At 38.1% G+C, this 23,539-nt stretch overlaps 1 protein-coding gene across 1 annotated transcript in view; it reads left to right on the plus strand.

Moving 5' to 3' along the window:
• The window catches only part of PRUNE2 (prune homolog 2 with BCH domain), a 328,462-nt gene that overhangs the window by 206,962 nt on the left and 97,961 nt on the right, over nucleotides 1-23,539 (plus strand). Inside the window, exon 7 of the mRNA XM_060199543.1 lies at nucleotides 22,145-22,303. Within this exon, the coding sequence (XP_060055526.1) occupies nucleotides 22,145-22,303 (159 nt within the window). The remainder of the gene's footprint in view (nucleotides 1-22,144; nucleotides 22,304-23,539) is intronic.

A 23,539-nucleotide genomic window follows, 5' to 3' on the forward strand; every position in this document is an offset into this window, starting at 1 on the left:
AAGGTATTTCTTTACAGATGTTTTTGCTTAGTAAGTTATCACTGTGGATGAAATAGCAGCATGTTCAGTGGGGATCTCTGAACAGAAGAAAATTGCTTTCAGTCTAAACGTTTAGCTATTAGGTAGGCATAGTGACATTATGTTGGTCTTTTAGGCTGAAAATGAGTTGGGAATAACTCAACCCAACCCCAAAGAAAATGTCTATGTTAATTTTCTATGACAGAAACGTGTGTACTAAGGCTATTTAGAAAATTGAAAATTTGGGGACTGAGAGGTGGTACACCAGTTTGAGTGCACATGTTACAATGTGCAAGGACCCAGGTTCAAGCCTGCAGTCCCCACCTGAAGAGGGGAAGCAGTGCTGCAGGTGTCTGTCCCTCTATCTATCTATCTATCTATCTATCTATCTATCTATCTATCTATCTCCTTCTTCTTCTCCTTCTCCTTCTTCTTTCTTCTTTCTTCTTTCTTCTTCTCCTCCTCCTCCTTCTTTCTCCTTCTTCTTCTTCTTCTCTCTCTCACTATCTCTTTCAAATATATATATATATATATATATATATATATATATATATATATATATATATATGACTGGATATTTTTTGGTGGGGTATGTCTGAGTATAAAGTTTTAACTTTTCTACTATCAGTGGAGATTTGATTTTGTAACTGATGAAGTGCTATTACAAATTCTGTTGCCATATTTTCAGTTGGAAGTCATTAATTCTACCAAATATGGTGCCTGAACCATATTTATATACATCCTATATTCACTAGTTCCTCATATTTCAAGTTAGGTAGATGTTATGATTATTCAGTATTTTCTTTAAGATTCAGTTTTATCTATCCTCTCTGTTTTCATCTCAGCACAAACTGTTCTTTTTTTTTTTCTCCCAGTTTCTCACAACATTGGCTGATTTCTTGCTATACAAGGTATAGTTCACAGACCAGCAATAAAATATCACCTGGGAACTTGTAGAAGTTCAGACTCCTGGGCACCACGCTATACCTATTAAATTTAAATTTACAGTTTAGAGAGGTTGAGCTGTAGCACAGCAGGTTAAGCACATGTGGACAAGGACCAGCATAAGGATCCCGGTTGGAGCCCCCGGCTCCCCACCTGCAGGGGAGTTGCTTCACAGGCAGTGAAGCAGGTCTGCAGGTGTCTCTCTTTCTCTCCCTCTCTCTGTCTTCCCCTCCTCTCTCTATTTCTTTCTGTCCTATCCAACAACAATGACATCAATAACAACAATAAAACAATAAAATAAAATTAATTTTAAAAATAAATTTACAGGTTAACAAGATTCTCATGGTTATCAGGTTAACATGATATATGTTAAAATTTGAAGAGTTCTGGTTAATTTATCTTGTGACTCTAAAGTTTGTTTTTGAAGGTAGAAGAGATGGGGCCATATACATTGTCATCTCATAGTAGAAACTCTCTTGTTCTTCCTTAACTAGTTGTGCTGAACTAAATGTGTTCTTTATTCTGCTCTGTTACACATACTAATAGTCTCAGCTGAGTGATCCTAACTCTCTGCAGAGTTTTCAAACTGCACAGGGGCAGGCACACCCTTCATTGTTTACCCAGAATCAGCTGTGTTTGCTTCCCAAATGGTTTGTACCAGTTGCATAGTTAATGTAATTACATGATTTTTAAAACTGTTGAAATTGGAGTAGGACAGTTATTTCTAAGATAGATGCTTTAGAAAGACTCAAGTGAAATATATTTTCAATGAAAACACATACTCAAAAACAGCTATAAAAATTGGGAGATTATAAAAATGCAGGAATCTACATTTAAACGTTTTCACACATGCATAATCTTTGACATTAATTGAACAGAAACTGTGAATTGAAAATTATACTCTGTATGTATTAACTATGCAAAAGCAATCATAGGAAATACTTATACAGCCATGTCAAGAAATTTTTTTTCCAAATCATTTTGGGGGGGAGCAAAAATGGTTAACAGTACAGTTGTTGAAACATGGGTACAATTTCTCATCTTTCAAAGTTAGGTGTCTGTATAACACCCCCACACCCAATTTTTATCCTCTTCCATCCTCTTCCATGCCCTGCTTCCCCAGAATCCTTTGCTTTGGTACAATATACCACACCCAGTCTGAGTTTTACCTTGTGATTTCCCTCTCTTTCTTGATTATTAAATTTCACCTATATATGAGATGGTCTGGCATTCATCCTTCTTTTGGCTTCTCTTAGCATGAACCCTTCAAAATCTATCCAAGATGAGTTAAAGGAGACTCATCATTTTTGACAGCAGAGTAGTGTTCATTGTGTATACATACTTCTTAGTCACTCCTCTGCCACTGGACATCTGGATTGCTTTGAAGTTATAGGTATGCATATGTCTCTTTAGATAGATGTTTCTGCTTTCTTTGGATAAATCTCCAAGAGAGAAACTGTCAAATTGGAGAGTAGGTCCATTTCTAATATTCTCAGAAATCCCCAGGAGTTGGACCAAATTATATTCCCACCAACAGTGTATAAGATTTTCCTGTCCACATCCTTCCCAATACTTGTTTCTGTCCTTTCTAAATTAGGATATTCTCACAGGTATGAAGTGGTATATCTTTGTTGTCTTTATTTGCATTTCCCTCATAATCAGTGACTTGCTCAAGAAATAATTTTAGAGACCTTGGAATTTCATGAAAATATTACAAATAGATGAATATTTTATGTATAAACACAGATAAAATTACTATTACATTTTATAATTAACTTTTATCTTTAGTTATTTCCCATTTTAATTGTTTCCAATCAACTGCTTATCTGAATCATACTTACTAATATAAATAAAATAGAATGGAGAGTTTCTCCTGGATAGATTTTTTTCTTTTTCTTTTTTTTAAAGAGTCAAAGAAAGTAGAAGTAAGTTTTATTCAGATAAACCCAAGTGTTTATTTGTAGAAGTTGTCCATGTTGGTCCAATTCAACTAAAGTTTGAGGGCTGTGGGTTCACTGTAACTATGCAGTAAAAGTAGAGCTGAAGAAAAACTCCTTTATCTGTCATCCAGACCACTGAACTATCTGGATAACTAATCAAACATTTTTATCAATTTGATAGTTTTGCTATAAAAATAAGTTGGGGTGCAGAGAAATAGCTCAGCAGTAAAGTAGGACTTGTATGTATGAGGTCTTAGGTTTGACATCCTGCATCACAGCCAGAGCTGAGGGTGGATAGTGTGTGTGTGTGTGTGTGTGTGTGTGAGAGAGAGAGAGAGAGAGAGAGAGGAGGGGGGCTGAGAGAGAGAGAGAGGAAGAGAGAGGGCTGAGTACCAATCTGCCACTTTCTTCAGAGCAGGACATAGCTCTATTGCTGGCTGAGTCACCACCCTGACCCCTCACGTTTTTTTTTTATCAGAAAGTATACAATTTATAATTTAAGTGATTGAATGTAACAAGAGGACCTCAAAAATAAATAAATAAAGGAGTTTTTCTAAAATGCAAAAAGTGAAATGATAATCTCTATGTCTTACTGAAGAGTAGATAGCATTTAATGACCTGGCTGACATATTTCTTGTTAGTGACAGTTGCTATTAGTTCTGCTGTTGCTGTCACAGGTGCTACCCTCATTGAGAGCTGACTCTCAGTTAGATCCAGAGATTAGCATTTTTTATATATTTATTTATTCCCTTTTATTGCCCTTGTTTTATTGTTGATGGATAGGATGGAGAGAAATGGAGAGAGGAGGGGAAGACAGAGAGGGGGAGAGAAAGATAGACACCTGCAGACCTGCTTCACCGCTTGTGAAGCGACTCCCCTACAGGTGGGGAGTCGGGGTTCGAACCAGGATCCTTACCCCAGTCCTTGTGCTTTGCACCACATACGCTTAACCCTCTGTGCTGCCGCCCGATTCCCGAGACTAGCATTTTTGAGTTTATTTCATTTTATAAAGTAGGTTACTCTCCTCATTTCCCAAATAATAAAACTGAAGCTTAGCACAATCAAACAACTTACCTAGAGGTGCAGAGAGGACAGAGTGTGAGACTAGGATCTGAATCTGGGGTTGTTTTATTTTAAGACTCAGGCTTTTACATATAGTGTATTTTGTTATATACTTGTTTCAGGGGGTGTAATTAAGGGAGTTGAAAAAAATGAGATGTTAACATGTGAGTTCGGGTTTTCCCCCCAATGACTGAAAATGCACTCAGTGACTGGAGAATAGAAATAAGAATTACTGATTTAGGAATTATGTCTGCACAGTATGAATTGAAAATTGATGTTTTTTTTTTTAATTGCCATCAGAGTTATCTGGGGATTATGCCTGCACTACAAATCCATTGTTCCTAGTGGTCACTTTACTTTTTTTTCTTTCTATTTTTTAATGGATAGGCCAGAGAAAATAGAGGGATGAGAGGGAGATAGAGAGGGAAAGAGAAAGACACCTGTAGAACTGCTTCACCACTCATGTAGCATCACCCCCTGCAGATGGAGAGTGGGGGCTCTAACCTGGGTCCTTGCACATGGTAATATCTGTGCTGAGTACACCACCTCAGGTACCAAAAATTGACTTCTTATGTCAGTATAGTCCATTGTTCTTTATCCTAGTTGCACATAACTAAACTCTCTTAAAAATATACTGATATCCATACCCTACTGTTAAGTCAATTAAATTTAAATTACATGAGCACATGTTTGAGTATTTACCTTTTTTTTTTCTTTCTCTGCTCCCTGGGTGATTCTGAGGCACAGGATTGAGAATCATTGACATGAACACATAGGTTTAGGTAACGTAGGCTCAAAAATAGATTTTTTTGAATTTATTTATTGGGGGGTTAATGGTTTACAGTTGACAGCAAAACACAGTAGTTTGTACATGCATAACGTTTCCCAGTTTTCCACATAACAATTCAACCCCTACTAGGCCATCATGTTTCAGGACCTGAACCTCCCACCCCACCTACCCCCACAACCTCAGTGTCTTTTCCTTTGATGCAGTATACCAACTACAGTCCAAGTGCTGATTATTGTTTTTCCTTCTGATCTTGTTTTTCAACTTCTGTCTGTGAATGAGATCATCCCATATTCATTCTTTTGTTTCTGACTTGTCTCACTTAACATTATTTCTTCAAGCTCCATTCAAGATGGGGTGAAGAAGGTGAAATCACCATTTTTAAGAGCTGAGTAGTATTCCAAGAAATGGATTTTATAACTGGGTAAGAATGCTAGTCATTCAACTGAACATTTGCAAGGTCTCAGTCATATCTCATCTATTAGGATTATTATAATAAAAGACAGAATGTGTTACCTGAAAAATAGAACATACTTGACTTTAGGTGAGTTTCTTAGAGAATCAAACTGAGGACTTAAGTCCAAAAATGACTGAAACACAGGAACAGCTCTCAGAACAAGCCCAAGATTGGGTCCTGTTTTAGAAACCTATATGCATTGTATATATGTGGAAAAGTAACAACTAATATCTAAGAAACTCTGCAACATAGTAATTAGACTATTTTTTGTGACCTGGTAAGTCCTAAAGCAATCAGGTAAGGGTATCTTATTTTATTTTTTCTATCTATCTTTCTAGCCTTTTCTTCTGGGAATTAAAGCTCGAGCATCATGAACTAGTTGTTCTTTGTGCATCCTTTTCTGTTCTACCACAGTTAGCTCAGATGCCCTAAATGAATAGTGCCCTGGGTTGATAGGACTGTGGAGATTTGAATACCTGTACATATCAGGGGCCAAAAAAGAATCTCTCACATTGACCTGAAAGGTTAAAGATTCAGAAGGTTTGCTTCTTTTTCCTGGATTGATTAGATGACATTATGTATTGTTGACTGATCAAACTTAATTTTCATTTTATAAGTTTAGCAGTTTAGCACTTAAAAAAATTTTTTATTTATAAAAAGGAAGCACTGACAGAAACCATAGGATGAGAGGGGTACAACTCCACACAGTTCTCACCACCAGAGCTCCACATCCCATCCCCACCCCCATAGCTTTCCTATTCTTTATCCCTCTGGGAGTGTGGACTGAGGGTCATTATGGGATGCAGAAAGTGGAAGCTCTGGCTTCTGTAATTGCTTCCCCACTGAACATGGGTGTTGACAGGTGGATCCATACTCCCAGACTGTCTCTTTCCCTAGTGGGGCAGGGCTCTAGGGAAGCGAGTCTCCAGGACACATTGGTGGGGTTGTCTGTCCAGGGAAGTTCAGTTGACATCATGTTTGCATCTGGAACCTGGTAACTGAAAAAAGAGTTAACAAATAAAGCCAAACAAGTTGTTGACTAATTATGAGTCTAAAGGCTGGAATAGTTCAGATAAAGAGTTGGGGGGTCTCTATTTTGTAGATAGTTAGTAGACCTATTTTAGTTATATTCCAAAGGGACCATGACTATACTAGTTTTTGTTGTTGTTGTTTGTTTTTTCTGAGCCTGAAATCTGATAGGCAGGTGGACCCCAGTTATTGTCTGGGGAGGTGATGTCATGGCTGGTAAAAGGACCAGAAAGCTGGATCAGGGAAGAGAGTAGCTCCCAAATTTGGGAAAGGTGTATAAATATTGTTGACTGTAAACCCCATTGATTTGATCTGATCAGGGACTCATATTCAGCTTAGGAGCCGAAGTGGCCTCTGCATCCCTGTAGATCTGAGCTCATATTCTGTGGTCATGAGTAGGTCATTCCAAGCTGCTCCAGTTTCAAGACCCATCTTCCTCAGGTAGAACATAGAGTATGCTGTTCAGTCTCCCTTCAGAGGATGGAACATTAACATCGTTGATCCAAGTTGAGGGCAAGGTCCTATGGGGACTCACAAAAGGGTGTATTGTTGTTACTGATAGAAATGAAAGGTAACAATGGAGAGAGGGATTTATTCAAGGTCTAGGCCCATCATGTCTGTTTGGGAATCTCAGGACTCCCCGAATAGGGTTCCAGCTGATGGGGTGGCCTGATAGTGAATAAAGAGTCATTGTTAAAGTATGCCAGTCTCTTCCCCTTATTCAGCTTTTGCAGTCCTTTCCTTGATAAGGTTAGCTTTGGAGTGAGTGAGGGAAGTGTAATAGGAAGTAGGTGAGGAGGGTATCTGAGTCTAAGCAGACAATATTTCATTAGGAACTTTATGGTGTCTTTTTAGCACTTTTATAGTGTTGTCTTGTCAATCCTCTTTATTTATTTTAAACTATTTATTTATTTACTTATTTATGAAAGAATGAGAGTGATAGATACAAAGAGACCAGAGCACTGCTCAGCTAGGAATTGTACCAGGTATCTCAGAGTCTCAGATATGAAAGTCTTTTTGTGTAACTACTATGCAGTCTCCTCAGCTACAGTCAGTCCTCTTTATGATGCTTTACTCAACTGAAGTACAGGCTTCAGTGGAAATAAATGTCAACTAAATTACTTTTCTGGAGTTCTTTCCTGAAGCTGTATGTCTCTACCAATGACTGGTGGCTTGACTGGTCTTGGAAATAAAATGAGAATCTGGGAAATTGACCTGTGTGGAAATGTTGTTAGAGTGTATGTGTATGCTTGTATGTGTGCATGCTAGATCTTTATTTTTGATATCTAGGGTGCACACTATGGCTTTATATTCTCAGAACTCTTCTTTGTGGAAATAACTCTTATCCATCATCCTGATTATATCAAGTGGCATTTCTGTATTTTGTAGTCATTCCAACCACAATTGATTGGTATAGAGTAGGCACCCAACTCAAGTGGAAATAACCAGAATTCCATCTTCAGGATTTTCAAACTCAAGACCAAGAAGGAGAAGATTGAGGCTAAAACCTAAAGCTCTGCGGTGCACTTGTAGTCATTCATGTTTCCCACCACATGTGAGACACTAGTTGACTCTCAAAAAGGAGAATGAAGGCAGAAAAGGATGGAGAAGCTGGGCAACCCATATATCCTTCTAACCCCTGCTCTTTTTCCTGATGCTCTCCCAGTTTCCCCTGACTTCTTTAAAAGCCACTCCCATCTCCTTTTAATAGCTTGAGTGGTTTCTATGACTTGTGGCTAGATAGGTCATGACAACAGAATGTCCTTACCTGAAAATGAGTTCCTCAAGCTCCCTCCACATGGAGGTCTCCAAAATGAAATCAAAACCACAAACCCCATCTTGTATCTGTTTGAAGGAGGGGATTTCTGGTAATTAGCTTAGATTGCAACAAATGGCACACACAGACTGTTGGCTCTGCGTGTGTGCTTGAAGATTGGTGTTTACCCTATTATATTCCAATTTAAGAATGTCATAAAGTTGATCAGTGAGCAAATGGAAGCTACCACGAACGCATTTGTGGGAGGTGAGGAGTGTATGCCTTGTTATATAAAATTTTAGTCATAAAAAATGAAATTATTTACTTAATTGAGTTGATAGCAAAGGGGACACAACCATATCCCCACATAAACTTGGTTAATGTTGGGTATTTTTAGCAAATGAATTGTCAGCAGAAAGGCTTCATTAGGATATCTGCCCAAGAAGAACGGATCCCAAATTGTACTGACAGTTTCCTTGAGCCCAAATGATGAAGCACCTCTGACAAGAGCCATATTGTGCTCCCCATGTGAAGAGCATGAGGAACAAAAGAGACAGTTTGATCTTCATTTGGTCAGGTTAATATTGACACAGCTTAGAAAAATCAGAAGTGTGTGTAATGCACATGTACAGCAAGTGCTCCAGAGATTAGTCTGGTGGCTTCCATCAATCACAGAGAAGCACCCAGAGAAGAAAGAGTGTCTCCTGCTTTCTTGAAATACTGTTCAAACTAGATAATTTGTTTTTGCAAAGGAAAAATTTAAGGAACTATATATGTTCAGGCTCACGACTCAAAACAAACCAATAGGAATAATTTTAACATATATATAAGTATATATATGACTATGGATACAACTTATTATTTTGATAGAGCATTTCCCTGATCCTACTGGATCATTCTAGCCATATTATCACTGAGTCTTTAAATCCATAATGAATCAAGAAATCTTGTCAATAATAGATCTTTCCATAAAATAAGTGCACATTTAGATTGAGCTAGTTAATGTGACCGTGACCTATTTGTCTTTAATTGTTTGTGGTTCTTGCCACATCCCAGTAATGTGATTAATCGACTATTAACCAATTGTGAGAGTTTTCCTAGGACCACACTCTTCTAAGAAATACAGTATATCAACATATCAGCATCTTTCTCCAGGGCATTTCTAAGCTTTTTTATAGAAGCAATAAGGATGGGGATAGAGCTCAAGTCACTTGATTTTAATTCAACCTACTTTATTGAAAAATATCTTTAGGGGCTGGAAAGAAGCACACACAGTATAGTTTACATGTTAGAGTCCAAGAACCTAGGTTCAAGCACCCAGTTCCCACCTGCAGATAGGAAGCTTCACAGGTGGAAAAATGTTGCAGCTATTTCTCTTTTCTTCTTCTTCTCTATCTCCCCCTCCCTCTCAATTAATTAATTAATTAATTTGTTTATTTATTTATTGCCTTCAGGGTTATTGTTGGGGTTTGGCATCTGCACTATGAATTCACTGCTCCTAGAAGACTTTTTTTTCTTTTCATTTTATTGGTTAGGACAGAAAGAAATTGACAGAGGAAGGGAAGATAGAGAGGTAGAGAGAAAGATACCTGCAGGCCTGCTTCACTGCTTGTGAAGCGACCCCTCTATAGGTGGGGAGTTGGGGGCTCGAACCAGGATCCTTACATGGGTCCTTGTGCTTTGTACCATATGCGCTTAACCCAGTGTGCCACCTCTTGACCCCTTCCCTCTCAATTCTACAAATAAACAAAATATTAAAAAATAAAATGTTTTTAGTTTAAACCTATGCTTTCAGAATAAGTTAGAAAAATTTCTGCTCCATCTACCTCCTTTCTTCTTTCCCTTTCCCTCCTAGTCTTTCCATTAATGACAAATGATATGTGCATAGGGACAAATGATTTTTTGTCTGGACATTAAAACTGATTTTCTGCAGCATTCACCCTGCAGATGGGGATTGGGGGCTGGAACCCGGATCCTTCCCCATGATATGTGTGATTAGCCAGATGCACCACTACCCGGCCCCCGTGTTTTTCTTTCTCCATCTGCATTATTTCACGAAGTACAGTCTCCTCTGGCCCATCCATGTTGTTGCAAGCGGCATTATCATTATAGTTGAGTAGTATTCCAGTACCATGTCCTCCTTACCCACACCTCTATTCATTCTAGTTCTTGGTGGAACAAAACCCAGCCCTGAGATGAACAAGAAAAATAAATAAATAAAACAAAATAAAAATAAAACTGATTTTCACATTTCAATGAATAGGTGCTCTTTTCCCTCTGTTTTGAGTCATTCAGTGGTGACCTTATATGGCAGTTGCTTAAAGACTCTTAGTGTCTCCTTTGACACTCAGACATGCTTAACCTAAATTAGAGCATCTGCAGATTGATAGTTATTTTGTCTTCCATAGTTGTACCCTTAAAAGAAGATTTTGTTTGGAATGATGGTGATACTGTAGGTCCTTCCTAATAAAATCCCTGACCTATCAAGGTAAAAGAAAAAATGATCATCAGGAAAGTTACAGAGTTGGTGGAGAACTGGACTTGGATTCATGAGATACTGAGTTTGATTCCTAGCATTGCATATGCCATAGTAATGTTCTTGTATTTATTTATTTTGCCTCCAGGGTTATTGCTGGGGCCCGGTGCCTGCACTATGAATCCACTGCTCCTGAAGGCCATTTTTTCCCTTTTGTTACCCTTGTAGTTTATCGATGTTGTTACTATTATTGTTGTTGCTGTTGTTGGATAGACAGAGAAATCGAGAGAGGAGGGGAAGACAGAGGGGGGGAGAGAAAGATAGACACCTGCAGACGGGAAGACAGAGGGGGGGAGAGAAAGATAGACACCTGCAGACCTACTTCACCACCTGTGAAGTGACTCCCCTGCAGGTGGGGAGCCAGGGACTCGAACCAGCATCCTTCCACCGGTCCTTGTGCTTTGCACCACGTGCACTTAACCCGCTGTGCTACTGCCCTGCCCCCTATGTATTTATTTTTATTGCCACCAGGGTTATTTCTGGGGTTTGGTGCCAGCATTAAAATCCACCACTCCCTGCAGCTGTTTTTTTTTCCTTTTTCTAATTTTTTTATTAGATAGTACAGAAAGAAAATGAGAGAGATTGGGGAGAGAGAGATAGACACCTGCAGACCTACTCTGCAGGTGTCTATCTCTCTCTCCCCAATCCACCTTCTGCACCCCATAATGACCCTGGGTCCATACTCCCAGAGGGATAAAGAATAGAAAAGCTATCAGAGCAGGGGATGGGATGTGTAGTTCTAGTGATGGGAATTGTGTGTACCCCCATTATCCTATGGTTTTTTCAGTGTTTCCTTTTTATAAATAAAAAATTTAAAAATATATAAAAACATAAATAACGTATATTAGAATTTACTAAAATCAAAGATTATATTGCTTGTATATGGATGGTGACAAGCAAGAATCTGTGGTAAGCAGAAATACACATAATAGCAAAAGTATTTTATTTATTAAACTGAAGACTGAATGAATTAATGGCATTTGTGGTAGTAATCTTCTCATTCAAGGATAACAAATTAAAATGTGGGCTTTGAATTCAGACTATCCTAGACTGAATCCCATTTCTCACAAGTCTGAGATATATGAATTAATTTCCTTACCTTTACAAAGCTTTCATTTTCTCAATGTAAAATAGAGATGATGTTGCCTGCTTCATTGGGGTAGCTTAAAGTTTAAATGAGATGATTCAAAGAATGTAACACAGTGTTAAGTAAAAAGTAATACTTTACTAAGTATATGTTAAGCAATTTATAGTTTATTTTAGTGATAATTGATATTGATATGTGTGTTTATATACACACATGGTAGTTGTTCACTTACATATTGTAGTATTAATTTTCATAAAATACCTTTGCAAAAGACATCTCTTTTTAGTTATAAATAACAATAATGGGTTTTACCTTACTTTAGTTGCAAAATATATGTGATAATAATTCTAATAAGCCCAGTACAGTTTTTACTATTAAAATTCTTGGCTAGCTTATAAAAATAAAAATAAGAACAATAGTTTTTTTTAAAATGACATCTGGTGAGAACGTGGGAGATATCTTTGCTTACCAATTAAAGAATATATGAAAAACAGAATAAATAAAATCTTAATTTATGCATTTTGTGTTCTCATAAATCATTTTCCTGTCAAAATTATCAGACTTTGTTATTGCTGAATATTTTAAACATCATAATGAAATTTTGGTAGCATAAATCATAAAGCTTTCAGTTAGAACATTTGTGTACATACCTCAGCATTTTTCCTATATCTTGATAAAAAAATAATATTAAGTCTAGAAATAAATCCATGCAGAGTATAAATGTCAAACGATACTCTTAAATTTCAGAAACTCAGCAATCTATGCTGGCCACTGTGCTTACAAAGTAGTTACAGATTGTCAAATTGTTTTTCTAGAGCTCATTATCCTCAAAAGTGAAGCAATACAAGATCTTGTTTTAATTTTCACAGTGATTTTTATCCAAAACCAACCTACCTTCTTACTTGATTTTACTTATCCTACAAAAAGGAAGCAATTTCAAGCTCACTAAATCTGGGGATTGCTTGTTGATTTTTAGAAAATAATTTAGTTCATTTAATAACGGACTTACTCAATATATTCCAATAATTTAGATCTAGATTTTTAAAATTATTTTATTTCATGAGACACACACAAAGAGAGACAGAGAAACACAGAGAAGCCAGAAGAGCATCTGGCATATGCACTGGGGGGGTCGAACTCAGGACTTCATGCTTGTTTGAGTCCAGAACTCTACCACTATATTACCTCCAGAAATGCTGGCTTTTGTATGTAGTTCAGCATGCTTGACCTAAATGGCAAATCTTAGCATTAGGATTAAAACTCACTGAAGTTTATAAAACATTTAAAGGTCAAATGATAGAAATAATGAGAGTCAATCCATAGTGGATTGACTCTATATACTATGGATTGACTACTATGGATTGACCTATATACTACTATATAGAAAGGTTCCTTTTTTCTCTTATCCTCAGCAGCATATGTTGTCTGTGTCCCCTCTAATGTAAGACATTCTTGCATGTGTCAAGTGGTATACCATTATTATCTTTATTTGCATTTATCTGATAATAGTGCTGTGTTCTCTCTTCCTCTCTCTGAAAAAATATATATATTACTAAAGATTTTCCAAAAAATACTCATCCAGAAATATTACAAGTGATAGGAAAAGAAAATAATATTTTTGGTTCAGGTGGTGGGTGGCACACCTGGTTGAATGCACACGTTACCATGCACAAGGACCCAGGTTCAAGTCCCAGGCCATCAAGGGGAAGCTTTAGGAACAGTGAAGCAGTGTTGCAGTTGTCTCTGTTTCTCTCTGTTTCTCTGCCCCCCCCCCCATTTTCCTCTGTCCTATCAAATGAAAACAAGGGGGAAAAAAAACCTCCTCAGCAATAATCCTGATGGCAATGAAAAAATGTTTACTTTACTTCTTTTAATTAATAGGACAGAGAGATTTAGAAGAAAGGCAAAATAGAAAAGGGTCATCACTCCTCCCTACAGGTGAGAACCTTGGACTTGAACCTGGGTCAATAGTAATGTATGTGCTCAATGGGGTATGCCACTGCCTGGTCACCAAATATTTTATTATTAAAAGATTTATTTGATTAACAATGACTATATATTTTATCAGCAATTTGGATTTTTATTGTGAATGATATTTTATGTTCTTTTGCTAATTTTCTATTGCTGTTTCTATTTTTCTGATTGATTTACAAGAACTCTTCCTTTTGAGGATGTTAAACTTTTCTCATCCCAGTTTAAAAAAAAAAGCAACAGTAAAAAGTAAGAAGTGTATCAAGAAACTTTTGAAATTCAACTGGTTTTCCTCTGCATTCATTTGTGCACTTTCAATCACAAATGTAACAAATTTCTTGAACACTATTGCTATCATTATTGTTATAGTAATGTGTCATTTCTTTCTTCTTTTTTATTGCCACCAGTGAATTGCTGGGGCTCAGTGCCTACACAATGAATCCACCACTCCTGGTAGCCTTTATCTCCCCTTATATTTGATAGGAAAGAGAAATTGAGAGGGAAGGGAAAATAGAGCAGGAGAAAGAGAGAGAGACAGAAACAGAGACAGAGAGAGAGAGATGCCTTTGGCACTATTTCACCATTTATGAGCCATCCCCCTGCAGGTGGAGACCAGTGGCCTGAACCTGGGTCCTTAGGCATGGGAATGTGTGCACTCATCTCAGTGTGCCACTGCCCTGTCCCCAAAGTTACATCATTCCTATTTCCTGCCTTTGTCATCATGATCTTTTTTTAAAAAAAGATTTATTTTCCAGACAGAGACAGAGTTAGAGACAGAGACCAAAGCCCTGTTCAGCTCTGGTATATAGTGGTGCCAGGGGTTGAACCTGGAACTTTTGACATCTGGGGGTCTTGGTTATGTAAGTCTAGTGTGCTAAAACTATATCTTCTCAGCCTCTCAGTTTTTCTTTGTCTTTTCTTTTCTTTTCCTTTCTTTCCTCTTCTTCCTTTTATTTTTTCTTCTTCCCTTTCCTTCCTTCTTTCCTACCTTCCGCCCCCCCTTCCTTCCTTCCTTCCTTCCAACCCTTGACATCTATCTATACCTCAGAGGTTAGCCAAGCCTTTCCAAGCCTTCCTACTAATTCTCATACTAAAGGTTACTCAAGCAAAATGACTGTGACCTCTAAAAATGTTTAGTGATGATGTCTGTTGAATCACTTATAACAGAATGTTTTGAAAAGGAGCAGTCGTTTCCTTCTTACTAACTACTGGGAGTATCCTGGGTTTTGTGTTGATAAAAAGAAACTTCCTAAATTCCTGTAATAACCTTAGACTGGGATCTTCCAGGAAGGTTGTTGAAAGGATTTTTTTTTTCATTTCTTCATTTATTTTATTTTATTTTATTTTATTTTATTTTTTTGCCTCCAGGGTTATCACTGGGGTTTGTTGCCTGCACTACTAAGTGACTGCTCCTAGTGGCCATCCCCCCCCATTTTATTGGATAGAACAGTGATAAATTGAAAGAGATGGGGAAGATAGAGAGGAAGAGAGAAATATAGACACTTTCAGACTTACTTTACCACCTGTGAAGCGACCCCCCTGCAGGTGGAGAGCTGGGGGGCTCAAACTGGGGTCCTTGTGCTTTGTACTATGAGCACTTAATCCAGTGTGCCACCATCCAGTCCCCTGAACTTTTTGTTTTCTAAATCTTTGCCAAACTGAGGTGAAAGAGAGAGAGAGAGAGAGGACATCTATACAATGTACATGTATATAATTAACTTAAGGTAGAAGAAACATTTTGAAGACATTTGAGCAGATTAACAAATAGTATTTGTATACATGTAACTAAAACAGTAATTTATCAGGTAGCAGGCAGATGGAGAGGATAAAATGCCAACCTGTATCTACAGTTGGGTTTCGTTGATGATGAAGTGATGTTTATTCAGGGCCAGCCTAGCTTGTCAGCAACATAAGAGCTGGAGCAGCACATGACTCCCTGCATAGCTAGAAGACAATAATAAATTATCTCCTATGCAAACAGCATCGGCATAAAAGCAGAACAAACAGACTTTGCCTCCCAGATTTCTATAGATCCTCACTCATTCCCTTGTCTGACTTTGTTTTAAACATGAGATTTCTTACTAAAGCCAGGAAGCTTGAATCTACTTTAAAGTTTTATTAGGTTAGACAGGATAGAGTTGCTGTCGATCTGTTTAAGAATTGTTATAAATTGTAATTTTATAAAAAGTATTTTGTTTCTTTAATATGTCTGTGATACACAGAAATCTTTGTTTTATTGATACTTCATATGATCTTGTGGAATTCAAGACCACCCAGTTGAAAACTAGCAGTGTTATTCTAGAGATCTTGATTAGAGGAATTATTTCAGTTACCGGAAAAAATACAGAATTTTATACACAATCTTCGACCTGCCACATGAGAACTGGCTAAATCACACACACACACACACACACACACACACACACACACACACACACACACACACACACACACACACACACACACTTTTTATGTTAAAGCAAGTGTGAGGAGCAAGAAATTGAGCACTTAAGTTAGTAAAATTAATAGCATTGAGAGAGCCCAAAAGATTGGGTCCTAGTAAATATATCAATTTGCAAATGCCTTCTTTGAGGTTGAAAGAAAGTTCAGCAGTGGAGCACAGTATTTGCAAGCATGAGATGCCCCCCCCCCCCACGTGCATCCCTGGCACCAAATATGTCAAAGCTGAGCAGTGATCTAGCTGCTTTGCCTCTTCCTCCCCCCTCCCCTTCTTTTTCTCTCTCCATCTCTCTCTCTCTCTCTCTCTCTCTCTCTCTCTCTCTCTCTCTCTCACACACACACACACAAAAGTAAATCTATAAAAATATCCCTACCTAGAACAATACTTTTCAGATTTCAATTTTAGATCACTTGGGTTTTGTGAAAATGTAGGTTCTGTCTGCTTCCATAGCCTGGTGCTTGGCCTAAAATGCTGCATTTTAAGATGTCTGGTGTTGTAGATGTTATTGGATATGAGTCCAGAAAAAAATCCTGGGACTATCATTTTAACACAGAAGACATCAAACTGATTGAAGCACAGCCAGAATTTTTTTTCAATTACAAGTGTTCCACAAGTACAGCTTTGAATAATGCTGATCCTACTGAATCCGTATCTTGTGCCAGTGAAACCTCCCTTCTCTTGTCTGAGTGAGTCTGAGTGAGTGTCTTGGAATATCATAATCATTACCACTACATGTGAGACTCTTTTAGAAATGTCTCTTTTTTCATAAGCTTCTAAAAGTAGGTTGTGGTTTTGTGTACATAATGGAAAAGAGATTTTGAAAGGAAAATGGTGGGCTTCCTGACCAATGCCTTTAGTCATTGGAGATAAAAACAGTCGTTGTCTTTTCTTATTTCCCTTTTCTTCTTTTGTGTCTCTCTCTATGTTTTTTTGGTTTGTTTTGTTTTTTGCCTCTAGAGCTACAATTGGGGCTTTGTGCCTGCACAACTCCACCACTCATGGTTATGCTTTTTATTTTTTCTTTTGAGAGAGAAATGCAGCAGTGCCCCACTACTTGTAAAACTACCCCTCTGTGTGTGGGGGTGGAAGAGTGGAAGGGCAACAGGGCATGCAGGAACCAGAGACTTAAACACAGGTCCTTACACAGAATGATAAGTGTGTGTGTTCTACCAGGTGTGCCACTGTCCAGTCCATTCTTTTATGTTTCATAATGACATAATGCTTATCATTAAGGTTCTTGATTGATAATGCTGACAATAATTTTAAATAATTTTATCTATTGAATGTAGATTACCTGTAGCATAAAAACTGATTAAAAAGAAAAAAATTCTAGAGTGTTTGGACTTAAAAGCATGAAGTCCCAAGTCCAATCCACAATATCACATGTACCAGTTCTAATTCTCTTTCTCTCTTGACCCTTCTCTCAGTCTCCCTCTATTATTAATTAAACACTTTTTAAATGAAGAAAAATACTACTTTATAAATATCTGCTTCTATTGTGCATAACATAAACTTTTGATATATATTTAAAGATGGTTACTACAATTCTTTGTCAGGAAATAATGAGTATGAAAGTTGACAGTGTATTTTGAAGCACAGGCTTCCTGAAGCTCTTTTGTAGAAGCATTACAGATTTCATTCCCATGCCAATGTAATGGATCTCTGGTAATCATTAGCAATATATCCTCAGATCTTTGTGAATTCCCATGTGCAATTCTTTGTAATCAGAAACATGAAAAGTAGACTGTAGGGTGCCTGGTAAGAGTGGCTGCTATGGGAATAGACAACAGTTTCCTGAAGTGTGGGAGCTGGGCCCATCCCTCTGCTAAGTGTCTCATGTGCTTCAGTGACCTTGAGATTCAGCTCAACAGAGTTACCGAGTAATTACACAGTGTCGTGGATGTTCTGAGTGACTGATAAATCATCTAAATCATAAGTATCAAGTTCATTAGTTCCAAAGAGTATCACATGCACACATTAATCAGGGGATAGAAAAAAAAAACCTGCATTCATATGTATTGTTCAACTTATCTCAACAGTTATCTGAGGAGGAAGAATGTGGTTGTTTCACATGCTATGGTATACAATTGTGCTGCTGCTTTCATCTTTTACCAGCAGCAAGCGTAATTCGGATGACTTTTATCAGAAAACAATTAACAGGGAGTCGGGCTGTAGCACAGCGGGTTAAGCGCAGGTGGTGCAAAGCACAAGGACCGGCATAAGGATCCCGGTTCGAACCCCGGCTCCCCACCTGCAGGGGAGTCGCTTCACAGGCGGTGAAGCAGGTCTGCAGGTGTCTATCTTTCTCTCCCCCCTCTGTCTTCCCCTCCTCTCTCCATTTCTCTCTGTCCTATCCAACAACGACAACAACAATAATAACTACAACAATAAAAAAAAAACAACAAGGGCAACAAAAGGGAATAAATAAATAAAATAAATATTTAAAAAAAAGAAAACAATTAACAGAGTTATTTTCATCTCTTGAGTGAACAACATGGTGATTGTTATTGAGTGGTGCAATAAACTGTCAGCAGATATACAATGACAGTGTATATGCACTAGGGCATATATGCTATGATAGCGGGTGATGTAGCACAAGGGGACTTTGTGTTTATGTCTTCCAGTCATCCAACCAACATTTCTTTTTTTCTTTTTTCTTTTTTTAATTTTTAAAATTTTATTTATAGCATTTTATTTTTTAATTAGTGATTTAGTAATGATCGACAAGACTGTGGGATAAGAGGGGTGCAATTCCCACCACTCCTCAAAGTCTCTTCAGTGTCGTGTAAGGATGCCTGAGTGTACTATTTGATTACCTGTTATGAATCAAGCTTGACATCCCAGTTCATTTAGCTTCATATAAGGAGAACCTTGGTTGGCACTGATTTTTCTGGGTTCCTTCTGATATATTTAATTTTTATTAGTGATTTAATAATGCCTGACAAGATTGTGGTATAAAAGGAATATAATTACATATAATTCCCACCACCAGAATTCCATATCCCCTGCCCTCCATTGGAAGCTTTCCTATTCTTTATCCCTCAGGGAATATGGACCAAAAGATCTTTATAGGTAGCAGAAAATGGAAGGACTAGCTTCTGTAATTGCTTCTCCACTGAACATGGGTGTTGACAGGTGTATCCGTACCCCCAGCCTGTCTATCTTTCCCTAGTTGGGTAGGACTCTGGGGAGGTGGTATTCCAGGACACATTGGTAAAGTCATCTGTCCAGGGAAATCAGGTTGGTGTCATGGTAGCATCTGCAACTTGGAGGCTGAAAAGCATTAAGATATAAAGCAGAACAATTTAATAATCCAGAACCTAAAGATAAGAATATAGCAGATGGGGAGTCGGACTGTAGCACAGCGGGTTAAGCGCAGGTGGCGCAAAGCACAAGGACCGGCATAAGGATCCCGGTTCGAACCCCGGCTCCCCACCTGCAGGGGAGTCGCTTCACAGGCGGTGAAGCAGGTCTGCAGGTGTCTATCTTTCTCTCCTCCTCTCTGTCTTCCCCTCCTCTCTCCATTTCTCTCTGTCCTATCCAGCAACGACGACAACAACAATAATAACTACAACAATAAAACAACAAGGGCAACAAAAGGGAATAAATAAATAAAATAAATAAATAAATATTAAAAAAAAAGAATATAGCAGATGAGATTGGGGGTCTTCATGTTGGAAGAAGCTAGGAAGTCTGTTTTAGGTTTATTCTAATTTTTGCCTGAGCCTAATAGCTAAAATGCAGGTGAACTGAAAACATTGTCTGGGAAGATGGTATCAGAGTTGGGAATAGGACTAGAAAACTGGATCAGGAAAGAGAGTAGCTCCCAAAGATGGGAAAAGTGTATAAATAGCCCAACAAACATTTCTTAGGTAACTAGCATATGCAGGGTATTATGCTAGTGAATACCATCTGGTCTATACTATATTTCTTTAGAGAGGCAGTCATGCCAGTGTTGTGATTCTCATGGTAGGAAATAAAGCTCAAAAAGGCCAATCTATTTGCAAAGATGATGTAAGTCACAGGTCCAGGTGCTATGTGGTAGTGACTATTTTTCTTTAATTATTCATTTCTCCTTAGTAACCACACAAAGAAAACAGATCTGATATCACAGAACTTTCACAGGTCTTTCGGAAAAATTTAAGTGAACTCAGCTTGGTGAATCTTTGGGTTTTCTGCTTTGAGTTAAAAGCAGTCATGGGGGCGGGGCAGGAGGTCGCTCACCCCATAGAGCACACACTTTAACGTGCATGAGAATCCAGGATTAAGCCTCTCGTTACCACATGGGAACACCTGAATGGGGAAGCTTCATAAGTGGTAGGGATATACTGTGTTGTTTCTCCATCTCTTTCTAGCTATCTATCACTCTCTATTTCATTATCCCTCTCTGTCTCTCACACTCTATCTAAAATAAAATGGAGAGAGCTGTGAGTGGAGAAATTGTGCAGGCATGGAGTCTCCACATGGTGAGAAAAATAAATTAAAAAATAAAAACAATCATTAAAATGATTAGTGCTCATTAGAAAGGAGCAATAACATATTCTCATTTTTCTAGGGATAGGTTGTAATAATAGTCAGCAGACATTCTTACATCCAATGGACAATATGAGAAAAAGTGTATTTTGTAAAAATTCAAATAATTATGATATTTGAATAAATATTTTATAGGAAAATGTTAGGATGTGTTCTTTCAATTTTTATTAGTGATTAACAGAACTAACTAACTAACTAAATAAAAATAACAGGAGTACAATGCCATACCATTCCCACCACCAGAGTTCTATATCCCCATTCTCTCCATTGGATACTACAGTGATTCTCTCAAGGTCACAGATACGGGTTAACTGTAACTGTGTAATTTATAACTCTGTGTGTGTGTGTGTGTGTGTGTGTGTGTGTGTATTCTTCCTCCTTTTTAAACAATTTTTATTTATAAAATTGAAATATTGACAAGACCATAGGATAAGAGAGGCACAAATCCACACAGTTCCTACCACCAGAACTCCGTATCCAATCCCCTCCCTTGATAGCTTTCACATTCTTTTTAAAAAATTATTTATTTATTTATTCCCTTTTGTTGCTCTTGTTGTTTTATTGTTGTAGTTATTATTGTTGTTGTTGTTGTTGGATAGGACAGAGAGAAATGAAGAGAGAAGGGGAAGACTGAGAGGGGGAGAGAAAGAGAGACACCTGCAGACCTGCTTCACCGATTGTGAAGCGACTCCCCTGAAGTTGGGGAGCCAGGATCCAACAGGATCCTCAACTACTCCAGTCCTTGCACTTTGCACCATGTGCACTTAATCTGCTGTGCTACCGCCCGACTCCCCAGCTTTCGCATTCTTTATCCTATGTGTTATTATCTAAACTATTCTTAGTGATAATGGTAGAAACTCCATTTCTTGATTTATGAAAGCAAAGCAGAGTTGACACTTTAACATTATAGGTTTAAACATATATATTATGTTTCTGTCTAAGGGTCCTGCATCTTGGATTCAACTCAATCTATCAACACCCCTAACCACCATGTTGTTCTGTTGTATGTTATTTTCTTGTTTTGTTTTTGTCACTAGGATTATCTCTGGGATCCAGTGTCTACAGAGAGATTCCCCTAATACTAATGATCAATTTGTCCCCCCTTCTTTTGCTTCCTTCCTTTCTTTCTTTCTTTCTTTCTTTCTTTCTTTCTTTCTTTCTTTCTTTCTTTCTTTCTTTCTAATAGAGACAGAGAGAACTGGGGTGGGGGGAGAGAGGAAGAGAAGAAGAGATATCTTCATCACTGCATTACCACTTGTGAAATGTTCCCACCTCCTACAGGTGGGGATTCAGGACTTGAACACAGAGACTTAGAACTTGAATGCAGGTCTTTGCACATGGTAACATGACTGCTTTACTAGGTGCAGCACCTCCTGACCCACTGTATGTTTCAAACAATAGCAAGACAGCTTTTTCTAACTTTCTCAAAGTAGAATGTTTATTTTCTTTATGTCCAAGATATAAATACCTGTCATAACATATTCTAAGAGTGGACAAGTTTGTGACACAACTCACCAAAGCTGGATAGTTTGACATTGTTTTCAAATTGTTTGTTGTTTCAGAACTGTATGTTTCACAACAGTATCACCAGAGATTTGAAAGCATTCATGAACAAGTTTGGTTTTGATGTCCTCATCCTGTTGGCCCAAGACTTGTCAGAGGAAGAGCAGCCAAGGCAGCAAATTGCTGTATATTCAGAGAACTTAGAGCTGTGCAGTCAGGTAAGGACCTTTTGAACACCCTCCTCCCCATTTCTCCCCATGCACAGTTCACTGCATCCTAACTTGTTGGCTTGGTGAGGATAAGAACAGATTGCCTTAATAAAAATTGACCCAAGAAATAAATCCTAGCATTTGAGTTTTAAGAAGAGAGGGAGAATTTCTGGGAGGCATTTTGCACATTGAGCATTAAAAAAATAAATAAATAAAAGCCGCATGACCGTTTATCTTCTAGACTTAATATTCAAAGAAAGGAAAACAGTGTTATTTTTTTTCATACATATTAGAGCAAGGCCCATCCCTTAATAATGCTTTCTCATAGTAACTAGAAAGGCTGTTATAAGGGCATACGGGCACACTGAGGTGTGAAAGTATGGAAGATAAGTGGGTTAAGTGCATATAGTGCAAAGCACAAGGACTGGTGTAAGGACCCCAGTTTGAACCCCCAGCTCCCCACCTGCAGGGGAGTCACTTCACAGACAGTGAAGCAGGTCTTCAGGTGTCTATCTTTCTTTCCCCCTCTCTGTCTTCCCCTCCTCTCTTGATTTCTCTCTGTCCTATCCAGCAGTGATAGCAATAACAACAACAACAATGATAAACAAGGGCAACAAAAGGGGAAAAGAAATAGCCTCCAGGGGCCGGGTGGTGGCGCACCTGGTTGAGCGCACATGTTACAGTGTGAAAGGAGCCAGGTTCGAGTCCCTGGTCCCCACCTGCAGGAGGAAAGCTTCACAAGTGGTGAAGCAGTGCTATAGGTATCTCTCTGTCTCTCTTTCTCTCTATCCCACCCTTCCCTCTAGATTTCTGGCTGTCTCTATCAAGTAAATAAAGATAATTTAAAAAATTAAAAAGAAAAAAAAAAAGAAATAGCCTCCAGGAGCAGTGGATTTGTAGTGCAGGCACCTGAGTACCAGTGATAACCCTGGAGACAATAAATAAATAAATAAATAAATAAATAAATAGTTTCTTTTAAAAATTTTTTGTTATTATTTTTATTTTCCCTTTTGTTGCCCTTGTTGTTTTACTGTTGTTGTAGTTATTATTGTTGTTGTTGATGATGTCATCGTTGTTGGATAGAACAGAGAGAAATGGAGAGAGGAGGGGAATACAGAGAGGGAGAGAGAAAGAGAGACACCTGCAGACCTGCTTCACCGCTTGTAAAGCGACTTCCCTGCAGGTGGGAAGCCAGGGCTTGAACAGGGATCCTTATGCTGGTCCTTGCACTTTGCGCTGTCTGCA

Source organism: Erinaceus europaeus, chromosome 10, assembly GCF_950295315.1.
Source record: "Erinaceus europaeus chromosome 10, mEriEur2.1, whole genome shotgun sequence".
NCBI lineage: Eukaryota > Metazoa > Chordata > Mammalia > Eulipotyphla > Erinaceidae > Erinaceus > Erinaceus europaeus.